The sequence below is a fragment of the Sardina pilchardus genome, chromosome 1 (assembly GCF_963854185.1).
Source record: "Sardina pilchardus chromosome 1, fSarPil1.1, whole genome shotgun sequence".
In the NCBI taxonomy this organism is placed as follows: Eukaryota; Metazoa; Chordata; class Actinopteri; order Clupeiformes; family Clupeidae; genus Sardina; species Sardina pilchardus.
This window is the reverse complement of record NC_084994.1, coordinates 35,958,023-35,973,022: the sequence shown is the minus strand read 5'-3', so window position 1 is coordinate 35,973,022 and position 15,000 is coordinate 35,958,023. Positions and strand designations below refer to the sequence as shown.

General features: G+C 42.5%; 2 protein-coding genes across 2 annotated transcripts in view; both read left to right on the top strand.

Annotated features, from left to right (window-relative positions):
- The window catches only part of snx8b (sorting nexin 8b), a 16,974-nt gene extending 16,848 nt beyond the window's left edge, over window positions 1–126 (top strand). Inside the window, exon 11 of the mRNA XM_062543707.1 lies at window positions 1–126. This exon is cut by the window's left edge and continues 638 nt beyond it. The gene's annotated coding sequence lies outside the window, so the exon portion shown is untranslated.
- Window positions 127–7,410: 7,284 nt separating this feature from the next.
- The window catches only part of opn6a (opsin 6, group member a), a 16,892-nt gene continuing 9,302 nt past the window's right edge, over window positions 7,411–15,000 (top strand). Inside the window, exons 1-2 of the mRNA XM_062534377.1 lie at window positions 7,411–7,540; window positions 13,344–13,549. Coding sequence (XP_062390361.1) covers window positions 7,411–7,540; window positions 13,344–13,549 — 336 coding nt within the window. The remainder of the gene's footprint in view (window positions 7,541–13,343; window positions 13,550–15,000) is intronic.

Below are 15,000 nucleotides of genomic sequence, written 5' to 3'. Positions count from 1 at the left end.
TTCTGCTATATCTATATCTTTTGGTACAGGTTTTGTACAGCTGGTGGTCAGTCTGTCTCTCCCTTCATGTAGAACTGTTTACTACTGTGCCACTGGTTTTCAATATTCCATAAATAAACAGATACATCACTGGTTATTCTGTGTTTGAGGTGATCATACACATTAACCCTCATGAATAACACGTCTAGCAGTAAAGCAATCAAGCTACAAAACCCTGGCCTTTACTTTTAAAAGAAGAACACAATTATGAAATACAAAGAAGATCTTGTGCGACCGTGTACTAGGAACATATGAATATAAGGCATTACACACCCCTAGGATCATAGGTTTGTTTCGCATGTTATATTATATGACAGTACATCTATAAACGTTCCACTATAAGTATGAATGCTCCACTTACTGTATGTGTTCTCTTATGAATTAATGTGATATAGGTTATACGTTTACGTAAGGATAATTATTTCATTCATATGGTTTGGCTGGAGGCCAGTTCCTGTTTGACTTGTAGCTCAGCGAGCCGTCTCTGTGTGCTACGAATGATCCACTAGATGGCGCCCTCTCACATACAATTGGGTATCATGAACAACTCTGGTCAGCAGGTGTCGTGGTTAGGCTGGGTTGATGAAAAAAAAGCCTCACTGGCTGGAAACAATCTGAAGTTGATGGTTTTGAAAATCAAATCCATAGCTCAACAAAAGTTCTAGACAGGAAAAAATAAGCATAAAAATAATAAAAAGAATAATAAAAATATGCAAAATTGTAAAGAGGAATCCAAATTCATATAAAAAAGAAGTACAGAGTAAAAACTGACAAGGCTTTCTAATAATACTGTACAACTTGAATCAATAACTTTGAACCTAATCCATAAAGAGATGCTCCACACATAAACTCTGATATATGCTAATGCGAACAAGTCTTTCTTCTCTAACATCGTCAGTAGAAATATAAACAATGCTTTGATGCTATTTTTGACTTGTCTTCTAAATTAAAAATAAATCACCATCTGGAACTGCCAGCTACAAATAGAAGGGAACTCAACTTGATGTCAGAATTTAATTTGATAGAGAACAAAATGTTTGAGATTAAAAAGTACAAGATCTCAATTCTTCCTGGTGGCTTGGACACTATCTAGTAGCAGATCTGCTTACAATTGAACATGTACAATTGCAGTCTGGCACATTTCCTGAGTCTGAAAACAGCTGTCGTAAACTCAAAAAGAATATCCTGGATGCTTCCATGCTAAACAACTACAGGCCCATACACTATCAACCATGTATTGGTAAAGTTATTCAAAAATAGTTTTCAATCAATTAACCCTTAACATCAGATTGCAGTCATCGCTCTCATTCAGGTTTCTGTGCCAGTTCCAGCATTGAAACAGCTTCTTATTTTATATTTTTTGGTTTTATATGGCATACACCTCCATACAGAAGCAGGCAAGACATCAGTCGTTGTGTTATTAGACCTTACTGCAGCCTTTCACGTCATTGATCAATAATATGTTTATTTTATATAGCGCCTTTCTCTAACCCAAGGTCGATCACAACTACACAGCCTATAACATTGTACTCCCGGGTATACTTATCAACTCAAGCTGAAATCATACCTACACAAACGGCTTTTCTTTGTAGCCACTGGGAGCTGTACCTCAACCTTAACGTACCTTAACCTGTGGTGTCTCCCAGGGATCATTCTTGAGGCCATTTGGGAACTAGGGAATCCAAATATGTATTAATTCTAAACATTGACATTGGCCGGGTTTCCCAAAATCGTTAAGAAGCTCTTAACCCTCATCTTGTCCTTGGGGTCAATTTGACCCCAAACAATGTTTAACATCATAAAATATATGGTTCACTTTTTTTGTTTTGCTTCAAGTTTCATGACTTTTCCTCATTTGAAGGGTACAACAGAGTAAACATGAAATTTGCACAAAAATATGTTTCCAATGTCCTGTAAAAAAAATAGTTACGTTGGTGTTCTTGGGGTCAATTTGACCCCATTTTTATGAAACATGAGGTAAATGAATATTTGACACAATATGAATATTATTACTGTAATAGTATGAGAACATGTACTTATTATCATTATTACATAAACAAGTACATATTACATAAAAGTTATTTTGGCAGGTCTGAAAAAGTCCAAAAACTCAGCCTTTGGGCTGTTGACACTGGATTGGCCATATTGCCAGCCAGGGTTCCAGGGTTCATAAAGGGGTGTGGGGGGGTGGGATTGTTTTTTAGGGCTTTTGATGGTGGTTATTACACTCTTGTTAAGTACCTACCACAAAAAAAACTGGGTAAAAAAAATGATTTCAATCATTTTTTGAGAGTTTTGTTAGCTGGGGTCAAATTGACCCCAAGGACAACAAACGTCGGTAAGATTTGAGGACAACATGAGGGTTAAGTCCTAAGAACTTCTTAGGAGCGTTCTTAGAACATTCTTACAACGCTCCTAAGAAGTTCTTAGCACTTAAGAGCTTCTTAACAATTTTGGGAAACCCGGCCATTGTGAGTCAACTGGTGAAAAAAGCTAACTGTGTTTATATCTATTATTTTTTTATATCATGCAATTCAAAAGTAGCATATGAAGTTTGAATAGAAGAGGTCCCAGAATTGATCCCTGGGCCCCGCGAGTCATGGCCACGCTATCAAAAACATGACTGCCAATGGCGTTGATTCAGTAATTCTGTCAGAGCAGATCCCAGGTGCAAAATCCCTATGCAATTTTTGACAGTCAAAACAACTTTACAACCAGCTGTAACTTTGGTTCTGCCCTCAGTAAATGTTGATAGAAGCTGCCTCTTTCATTGATGCCATAGAAATCTCCCTCTTTTCTTTCGCTGTACCTTGTTTACTTGACTTCTGGTATTAATGTAGCAGAACTGGGTAGCATGGCTTCAGAAAGTAAAAGTCCAACCACATTCACTAACCTAATTCAAATCAGTGCAACTCCTCAGCTAGATAGACCAACTAGTTAGTCAAATTATCGCCTGTGTTAAAAGCACAGCTACAGTACAGCCAAATACATGATAGGGCCTTCTGACGCCAAAGTGCCCCACCACTAGAAAGTTAGAATGAGGCTTACTGTAATACAAATTCTGTGGATTCTCACAGTTTCTCACCGTGTGTAGAAGATGGCCTATCTTGGACTACACTCTTGGAAAAAAAGGTGCTATATCGAACCAAAAAATGGGTTCTATTGCATGCTTCACATATGGCAGCCCTAAATGGTTCTTTAAACCATTCTAAAGGGTTTATAAAAAGGAACCCCCAAAGCTCTTTAAAGCCTGCATGGTTCTTTAAAGCACCCCCTGAACCCTCTTTTAGGGTACAGTTCCATGAAGTGTAGACCACTACATTGTCATGTCTCCATACCGAGGCCTCTCCCTCAGTCACTGCGGTCAGCTCCAGCTATGTCCAGGCCCAGAGATAGCTCTGCAGGCCCCCCACAGGCCAATCCTCTTAAGAGGCAGCCCTGGTGGTGTAAGGATTGCGTGACATTGAGAGATGTCAAATGGTCACTGTTGACTGTTTGACTGTTGAGTGAGTGGACACTTGGCTTAGGTCAACCACTCCTGCTGTCCAACAGAAACAAATCAGATGGCAGAAAGCGTCTCTACATAATCTGTATTTGGCCACACATTTTGTGTAGCTTATTTTGTACCAAGACAAAAAAAGTATAAAAGCTTATCGTTTTTTCTTATTGTTTATATATATATATATATATATGTCTCTTTTTCTAAATTATATGAATGCAAACTGGATGATGCAAAGATAAAACTCTCCAACATTCACCCCTTTGCAAACGTCTTTACTTCAGACGACATGAAAACCTGGACTGAGCCCATTCAGGGCACTGGACGCAACATCTACAACTGTATGTCCAGCATAGCAGATTATCTGTGCTACTAGGCCTGCAGAGAGAGAGAGAGAGAGAGAGAGAGAGAGAGAGAGAGAGAGAACACACAAATGCTCCTATACGTGGAATCGAACAAAACATTAGGCAAGCTGGATTCTACTATGAGGTCGGTAGCGCAGTTTCGATCCCCAAGGCCGCTTTTTAATTAATTTCGTAATGACATCTGTTGCCAGTCGTGTATAGCCTACTGTGTAGGTGTTAAATCAGACGTCTGAGATTAGATAACCGCGACCTCTCGTTTACGTCTTCAAGTCTTTGCTCCCAGGATATGTAACCATCTTTCCCTACATGTTATGTGTGGCAAGGGAGGGCGACAGAGGGGAAGTAAACATAAATTACCCGCCTCCATTAGCATCGAGAACATAGGGCCTTTTGATGGCCGCTTTTGGCGATTTGCATTCGCATTCAAGGACGGTGGGCCGCTGTGTGGCATTTACGTGGCATCTCCCAGGGGGGGACGCGAGTTTATGTGAGCAGAACACGGTGTGAGTGAGTGAGTGTGCCTGTGTGTGTGGAGAGAGAGAGAGAGAGAGAGAGAGAGAGAGAGACAGAGAGAGAGAGAGAGAGAGAGAGAGAGAGAGAGAGAGAGAGAAGATAGAGAAAGATGCCTTCCGTGACTATTTTGCAACTTCACTCCCCGGCCGTGCTATCAGAATTCGTGCGTCATACCGCTAACGCAGCGTTGCCTCCACTCCAAAGCAACTAGGCTACTATTTAATTGTTGATCACAATGACGTTGAGTCTTTTATTCCGGTGGTGTTCATATGGTGTGTGCATATGCGCTCACAGTAATCAAAGATAGCCACCGCGTCGCTCCTTTTCCCAGAAAAGCCCCTTTAAGCGCTGCAGGGGGGCGTCGTGGGCCGTCTACGGTGCCAGCTGAATGCCCCGGTCACCGGATTAAAGAGACGACGTGTCAGTTGACAAGGAAGGAACGGTCGGTCGACCGGCCACAAGGAGAAGCACGGACGCTTGACAGCGACCACCTGTTGCCTAAGCACTCAGTCACGTTCATGTAAGCGGGCAAGATGACAGTAAACTACTGTTATGCCCAGTAGCCCTTTGAAACGGACACCCTCCGTCATGTCCCTCCACGTGCATTTCTTTGAGAGTCGTCTCAAGCACCCTAGGGCCTACTTGGCACTTAGGGCCTCCGTCTCCGATGGGATTTATCACAGTATGTGGTGGGAACAACGCTATATATAGGCAGAAGCAGACAGAACATAAAAGCAGACATAGGCTACAGATACAGATACAGATAGACTGATAGATAGACAGATAGATAGATAGATAGATAGATAGATAGACAGACAGACAGACAGACAAATATATATAGATAGATAGATAGATAGATAGATAGATGTTTCCTGGATGTTTTTAGTGGCACTCTCTGTTGATGGAGATCTCTCGATATGTGCTCGCTGTATGTAGGCTACATAACACTGTTACGAAAGAGGAAGAAAAAGTCTGGATCTGGGAGATGAAGTGATTAAATGCTTCCGCGTGTAAACAACAGAGCAGAAATAGCTTCAGAGCGAGTGAGTCACATAGCTGTGGAGAGGCCGCCGGTCGTGTATGTGTGAATCGGGGTCTCCTCAGGTATTAAAGCATCATTCTTACTTGTCAGTATGTGCACGTCGGAAGTTATTGTGGTTAAGTGGTTAGCAACGCAAATGAGAGTGCGTAGGTACACCCATGTGACACACTTCCAGACTCTCTGCACAACAGAACGTGTAGATATTTGGTGACCGATTAGATATGGTGACATACATATACTGTATACGCAGACACCCTCACTCACTCAGTCACACACACACACACACACACACACACACACACACACACACACACACACACACACACACACACAGTTTCCAAAACAATGTCTCTCTCCTCCACCACTTTCGTGAAGGAGCGTCTCGCCCTCGGGGAAATGGGATGAATCCCGATGGGCTAAGCTGGAGGATTTCGCTCAGGTTCGTTTGCTTTGCGATCCTATTAGGCTCCCGGATTGATGGCAAATGCCTTGGTAACGAGGCTCGAACACACACACACACACACACACACACACACACACACACACACACACACACACACACACACACACACACACACACACACACACACACACACACACACACACACACACACACACACACACACACACACACACACACACACACACACACACACACACACACACACACACACACACACACACACACACACACACACACACACACACACACACACCCACCCACCCACCCACACACACACACACACACACACACACACACACACACACACACACACACACACACACACACACACACACACACACACACACACACACACACACACACACACACACACACACACACACACACACACACACACACACACACACACACACACACACACACACACACACACACACACACACACACACACACACACACACACATACTTTGGCCATCGTGACCTCCCCGTGCGCCTTTCACCCCAGAACGCCCCTTGGTGACCATGAGGCTCTACACTCTTAGAAAAAAAAGGTTCTATATTGAACCAAAAATGGTTCTATTGCTTGCTTCATATATGACACCACGAAATTGGTTCTTTAAACCATTTTGAAAAGATAATCAAAGGAACCCCCAGGGGTTCTTTAGAGCCTGCATGGTTCTATGTGTGAACAAACAAAAACACCAACATGGCACACGCAACTGATTAGATGAAGAGACATTTAATGAGTTGTACACACACACACACACACACACACACACACACACACACACACATACACACACACACACACACACACACACACACACACACACACACACACACATACACACACACGCACACACACACACACACACACACACACACACACACACACACACACACACACACTTTGCGCTCAATCAAAATCACCGGCATGATTTGACTCGCGGAAGTATCCGATGATGACAAATAACCTACAAATCAGCACCTTGGACAGCGACATCCTTTTTGCGCGAGTGCGGGTTGAGACTACTGCCCATTCTGTGTAGCGCATTTGCGAGCCAAACACAACTCTCCCCCTCAGCGTTCAGTCACGGAGTTGAGTGGTGTGAAGGAAGCTCACAGTTTTATTCACCAGCCGAACTTAAAATGATGTGGAAAACAATCCCCCGCTGAAGTTTATCATCAAGGATTCCCACACGCCGTTGGACCCTAATTGTCGGTGTGTGTTGTTGTTCCGTCTCCACAACGTGGATTACATTAGCGTCATCCCCAGTGGTCAAGAAACAAGGAGCCAGTGTGGTATTTATAGATGGGATTTAATCTGGAGGAGAAGGACGAGAGTTCCCTTGTACTCCGAGCACAAGTGCCTAAGCAAAGCCTTGAACTGGTACTCCGTCCAAGACTCAAGGGGGCTTAGAAATTCATTCATGACGGTGGACCATAGAAAAAGCGTGAAATAAAGTAGCTATCAACGCACCCGCGAAGATGTCCATAAGGATACCACCGCAAGTGGTTGACATTCCATGGAGGAATAACAACTTCAGCCTTATGAGCAGGGATCCCCCCTTGTCGGATCAAGGAGAGACCATCATCGGCGTCTACCTGTTGATTTTGGGTGAGTACATGCCCTTCGATCGTAAACAGATACAGTAGACTGCAGTGTTGAATGTAGATGCCATTTTTACTTTTAGTGTCGGGACATGTTTGTTACAATTCCTCCAAAGTTTGTTGTGCGCTTATGTGACATGTATGAATGTCTTCTCTCTTTTAAGTGAAAGAGTTTAACTTTCTTTGCATTTGAGATATGTCTGTGCCAACATTTCGCACGCACGCTCTCCGTTCTCCGCCGGTCTGTGAATTGAATATCTTTCCCTTTTTTCCTCGCAACGCAAGTAGTCAGAAGTCAGGTACCTTCAAATCAAGCCGTCTATTTATATTTGAGGCTCGTCGTATAAGTGTGTTTGCCTTTTACGTTCACTTTTCTGTTGCCTTATTATTGTTTGTGTTGTAAGCTAAGACGAGCGCTCCTTGTCTGGATTAGGTCCAAGCGCAGATCAGGCGCTATAAGTAGCCTAGAACATGATGATGGGAAGCCGCTCTCGACCATGCAGTCAGGTCCTGTCTAAGCCACTGCACTATTAGCTTGCCAGGTGAAGATGGAAGTCGGACGCTAAACGGGATATCTTTGGCAAGCTACCCTTCCATGAACCGAGGCTGATATGATTGGGGAAAGTGTCTATTCACAAACACACGTACGTGTAAACAGAGATTTTTCTTTCTTCCTCCGTCGATTCGATTTTTTTTTAAAACGATTATCGATTTTTAACATCCACCCTATTTACATTTTATGTATTTGCCTAATTTAGCAGACAATAAAAAGTAATTTACATATGTAAATTATATAACTTTGTCCCCTGAACAAGTGCCTTGCTCAAGGGCACAACGGTGGAAGCAGGGAATTGAACCCACAACTTTCAGGCTGAGTCATATGCAAACGTTTTGAACAGTTGTTATGAGTGATCTATCAAATATCATTTAGCAATTTCTATATTAGGCCTACACACTTGATTAATCAATTCTCTAAGCTTGTAGGTGCATATAATCAACTTAATGGACAAAAACATAGGTAGTCTATAGGAGGGAAGAGTATACAGATATATTTGTGTCCACTTTTGTCTTCATAATAGAGGTCGTACTGTAAACAAAGTTGACCCTATCATACAATAGCGCATTGTAAGTCGAGACGTGGTTGCAGTAAAGAGGTTTACTATAGGCTCTTCTAACGGTCACTGTTCAACAGTTGCATAACAACAAGCGGCGCTACACTGTCACCCCTAACAATGAAACCAAATCGAGATACTGATTTAACTGAACTTAATAATTGAAAAACTAAAGTCATAACTAATATTCCTAATTCAAACCTATAATGTAGGCAATTGAAGAGCAATTCAACTGTTTTGAGTGCCTAGATTCACATGGCCTTTTGCAACCACATTAAAACATCAAACAAAAAAGTATTTTCAACTGTTTTTGATATTTGCTTATGCTAATTGTGCTAAAATACCAATATCATTTGGGAAATGCATCTTCAGGTTCTGCTTCGGCAGGTATGCTTTATTCCCACCGTTGGTGGACCACACTAGTAACACTCAGTCAACCAGTGCTTTCGACAGTGTTGGCTGCAAATTGGCTACTAAAATATTGATATAATGTTGGACATTGGTTGTACCTCTCTATAGTGACTTGTGCTGGTGAGTAAATGTAGTTGAATAACGATGAATGCTGGTTAATGGAGGCTCAATGGTGTTTTTTTGCCCCCAACGGCACCTTCCAGGCAGCACAGCCTAAAAGGCACTACCTTTACCCTATTCCTAACCTTAACCCCCTCAACCCTCATCCTACCCCTAAACTGAGGGGAATAGTGCCTTGAAGGCAGCGCTGGCTGGAAGGCACCATTGAGGGCAAATAATACCAAAGACCGGTTAATGGAGTCATTGTGGAGAAGTCACTGAAATGATTAATAGACCTTCATGACCTATTACATAATGTATCAGTGCTCTAAATGTGAAACTAATCAGGTAGTGCAGTAACATTGATTGGCACATCTGTAGATGTCACGTAGTTGAGGCCTTATTGCCCAACGGTGTTGTCCATTTATGTCTTCCCTGTTGATGGCAGCTGTCTATTGTTCAGTGGTGAGAATTGCAAGATAGATGTTTGCAGAATGCTCCAGAATGAAATGTATGGAACTGATATTACTTCATTTAATTGCCTTACATCTTGAGTGACTCTCAAGTCAAATATTTCTGTTAAAGCTTACAGTAGCTTGATTGGGTAAATAAACACATATGTTTTAGTTTTCTCAAATATTTTGAATCAGAGTATAAGGTCAGGTTGACACCAGGACATCAGCATTGCTCAAGTTAAATACCAGTGTGTCAAAGCTGAGTGCACTTCAGTATGAGGGGGCATTTGTTTTTTTACTGCAATTTCACATAGAAGTCTTGCCAAAGTCAAGCCTCCAGCAATGTGCAGACTGCAGCGGGAAAATACCTGCTTTCCATCTATCTTCTTGATGAACGACCGATCCAACCTGTGTTAGGGCTGTTCTGACCTTAACGAGACTATACTAACTGGAGGCCAGCAATCAGCAAAATTCCACTAAAACGAGGTGTAATTTGCCCTCTTTTGGTCTGCGGAGTCTATTATGGGCTCGATTATAGGTCAGAACACGCGGGCAGTGACCGTCAAGACACCTACAGGCATATTAAAGCTTCAGGAGATCATTTTGTTTAACATTTCTCATTAAGGCCTTACACAATTAGGAACGATTGGCTCTCAGGGTGAAAGATTTCATCTCACTCATAATCAGCATCTGGCGAGTAAAAAAACAGTTTTTTTTTAGTTTTGTGTTTCGTAAAAGGCACAACCAAAGATACTTAAATACCTTTTTTCATCCGTCTCTGGCACAACAATGTGCCGTTGGCTTGGAAACAATGAGGTTCTAACTGACCTTTTGGTATTCATGTATTCACATATCACTTATTCCGTGACAACTTCTTGACATTATGCAAGGTGTTATTTTTCTCAGTCGCTTTGGTACATTTCTCGAATCATACTTGAGATTTGCTAAACAGTAAGTGCGTTTCTCAATACTATTTGAACAAAACACCATGGATTACCTGCAAAAGCCAGTTTCTTGCTCAAAATCCTTAGTCCACATCTCAAAACTAAATATTTGTGTCAATGAACATGTCAGTGCATCAGAATGTCAAGTCCTTGTGTCATCATGTACGATAAGACAGTCTGGAGGGATGTTCTGATGGAAACTATGGCTAAAATTTGTATGACATTTTTTGTAAATCACATTTACGCTTTTACTCTTTTTTACTGTAATTTGTTGACAGACCCTGTCATTGTGCTACAGAAAGGAAAAGACAGCATTGCATAGTATAAAGGGGAAAAAATTAAATAAAGTAGAAATTTGACCATAGGACAATCTCGTTAGGGAAAACTGTAAATGCAGTTTTGTAGGAATCACAGTGCAGACTTCCTACACCCCCTGATATTCCTGTCTTTTCGGCCACAAATTCTCATATGCCAACATGTTCAACCATTTTGCATGTAAAGACTTATGAACTAATGCCTAAATGTTGTGGGGGGTGAGACTATTTAGCTGAGAGTTACATGATAATTTGCATGGATGTACCAAAACATTTGCAACTTGATCAAAGGAATAAGAAACTGCTTTTTCGATGTGCACAACTGACACAATGATCTGAAGATTGAACAGGTCATTTTGAGAATTTCAAATCTGATCTGAGAAATGTACCAAAGCGACTGAGAAAAACTGTAAGTTGTATGCATGTTGGTGCATTTCTCGAATCCTACTGTACATTTGCACACAACAGTGCATTTCTCAAAACAATTAGCCTAAACTGTGCTGCAAAACGTGCATATGATAGATAGATAGATAGATAGATAGATAGATAGATAGATACTTGATTGATCCCCAAGGGGAAATTGAAGATATATGAGGTAGGACTGTTCAGCAGGGAACACATAAGACTATAGTGCATTTTGACCAACATGCCATTAATCATTGGAAATAAAAAAAAATAAAACAAATCACCAGACATTTGTACAAAATCAGTTGCTTGGCCAGTCCATTTTGATTTGAGAAATGTGCCAAAGTAACTGAAAAAAATGTCAGAGCTAGTCAGGCTTGACAGGTGGACACTAAAAGTCTGACATCACATCAGTAGCATCAGTTTTCGTTGCTGCAGAAAACCACAATATTTAAACCAAACAAGGCTACCTCATAGCCCGAGGATTTCTAGTAATGACAAATAGAGAGAGAGAAAAACAATTGAAAACAAGAGGGCTACATCCAAAAGATCTTGTCTCTTGCATGATGCCTTTGCTACCTGCTGTGGCATGACATCCTTGAAGCTGACACATCACTCACAAAATAACGTAGCACTTTGTGAGTGTCTGTGGTGCGTGCGTGTGTGTGTCTGTGTTGCGTGTGTGTGTGTGTGTGTGTGTGTGTGTGTGTGTGTGTGTGTGTGTGTGGGAGGGGGGGGGGTTGCATGAGTCATGCCCATTTAGACATCTCGCCCACCTGTGACTTTACTTTGAGATGGATCCTACATTCCGCTCTGAGCTCTGAGTCTGACATGCTTCTACTGCCCCTTTGATTACTCAACATTGTATAAAATAAATAAATGAATGAATAAATGAATGAATGAATGAATAAATAAATAAATAAATATACACCAGGTTCCTGCTAAATGGTGGTTGAGAGCAGGCTGTCGTGATTGATTGTCGTCTCGAGATGCCGAACAACTAAAAGCACAGAGGAATCCAGCCATCTGAAGAAAGCTGTGGCCTCAAGGATATACTGTATGAGTGATTTAATTGGAAAACCACAGGTTGCAGAAATGTCCTGCAGAAATAATAATAATAATAAAAAATAATAATGTCAAACTAATGACAGGAACTGAATAGCACCTTAAGAGCCCTCCCACCTTCTCAAGCACCGTTCCACAAGAAACTGTCACACAAAGAAAAGTTGGATAATGACATCATCAAGCTGAATAGCAAACTGTGTCCAATTTTGAAAACAACAAGCAGGAGCTCTGAGTTGAAGTGCCAGGCTAGCACTCCTGAATGGGCTAAGGCCACACGTCATCTTAATCAAAATGCTTCTTGTCCCTCGGTGCCTATCTCGTAACCGCTAATCAACATAATTGTTTCTAAAAGTATAAATGACTCTGTGACCACGTGACTCATCTGATTGCGCACTATAAAATGCAAATAGGGTCTAATGTGGTGTACATACTCTGTAGGCTAATGCTTTTCACGCACACTGTACATACACTTTTGTTAGTACAAATGAGAGGCTGCATACGAACATGGTGCTGGTTTTTTTTTTACCGTTTCTTTTGACTTTTGTTTGTGTGTGAACTACTTGGGGGGCCCAGTAGGCTGGGTGAACCCTGCCTGAACTTAGGGGGCCCAGACCATTCGGACATCTTGTATTTGAGCCGTTTGGATTTTGTACCGTCATGTCACGTACATTTCTTGTATGAACAGTGTATGTTGTCTGTGCTATACTGCTGTCTGTGCTGTGCTGTGCTGTGCTGTGTGTGACTGCATATTCTGGGACTTGCACTAAACCAAATTCCAGGTGACGTTTTCATCGTACTGGCAATAAATCATTGACTGGACTTGACTTGTACATCACTAATTTCCCTCTTTCTTTCTTTCTTTCTTTCTTTCTTTCTTTCTTTCTCTCTCTCTCTCTCTCTCTCTTTCCCCCTCTCCCCCATTTCTCTCTCTCTCTCCCCCCCATTCTCTCTCTTTCCCCCTCTCCCCCACTTTCTCTCTCTCTCTCTCTCTCTTTCCATCTCCAGGCTGGCTCTCCTGGTTCGGCAACAGTGTGGTCATCTTCGTGCTGTTCCGCCAGCGCTTCAGCCTCCAGCCCAGCGACTACCTCACCCTCAACCTGGCCATCTCGGACGCCAGCATCTCCGTCTTCGGCTACTCGCGCGGCATCATCGAGATCTTCAACGTCTTCCAGGACAGCGGCTTCCTCATCACCTCCGTGTGGACCTGCCAGGTACGGAATACCGATGGAGGACGGCACGGCAGGCTTAGAGTTAACTGTCTCAGTTGAGGGCGCCCATACAAGGTAGACACCCCCCCCCCCCAAAAAAAAAAGATTCAGTATTTTTAAAGCCATTGATTGATATCATCTGGCTTGTTTGTGAGCACTGGCTCCCTGGCTACCTTTGAGTAAGATATGGTGGACATGTGCTGGCTTTGGTGGACCGGTTTCAAAACTCCTCGCATTTTTGAGAACATGAGGGCCTCCATACCATGTAGAAAAAAACAGGCTCTTTGTCTGGCCTCATAAAAGGAACTCTGGTTCTTTTCAAAAGACTTCTGCTTTTACATCCTCTGTAGATCCTGCTCGGTCTTCTTATCCACAAAGACGTCTGATTTTGAGTCAGGAGAAAAAAAGCTTGCCAAGTCTCCAAGCAGAAGCCCTATACATTTTTTTGCAGGATGGATGTATTTATGGAGTTCCTGTAGGGGATACGGAGTGGTAGAAGTACGACATATGACCTGCTACGGATAATTAGCGGTGGGGATGTGGTGTCATTTCTTGAAATGTAATGTAATTGAAATGTAATTTCCCTTCAAGCTATCACACACACACAGACACACACACACACACACACACACACACACAGAGAAACACACTCAGAGAAACACACAGACACACACACAGAGACACACACACACAGACACACACACACACACACACACACACACACACACAGTGTCACCTGTCAGGCTGACGGAGCTGATACACACACAGCCGTGTGTTTTTTAGGGTAAGTGACACGGGCCGTCGCACTGAAAAGATCTCTAAAACTACTCATTGACACACTCGGCAACTTATTCAACCGGGCTGAATGAGCACTGATACCTGTTCAGCTGTGAGAGACGAGCGTGTGAAGACACAGTCAAAGGTAGAGAGGACAGGAAAGGGGGGGGGGGGGGGGTTGGGGCCGGATGGAGGAGTGTGCAGGTGGCTATGAATAGCTCTCTCCTCTCTCTCTCTCTCTCTCTCTCTCTCTCTCTCTCTCTCTCTCTACGGAGGACCAGGAGCTCTGAGAAATTAGACCGTTTCTGTCATTTGCGCGTTTCTCACATTCCTCATGTTAGGGGGAGAGAGAGAGAGAGAGAGAGAGAGAGAGAGACAGAGACAGAGAGAGAGAGAGAGAGAGAGAGAGAGAGAGAGAGAGAGAGAGAGAGAGAGAGAGAGAGAGAGAGAGAGAGAGAGAGAGAGAGAGAGAGAGAGAGAGAGGGAAAGAGAGTGGGGAGGGAGGGAGGGAGAGCAAAAGAGATGATAAATGTATCCACTTTTCTATCTACTTCAGGCTTATTTTTCATGCATGGAAGTCACTTTCAGAACCATCTGATACTAACGATCCATCTACATGTTGACAAAGGTGGACACACAGACATATAAATAGAGTTTTGCAAATGCAAATGCACACA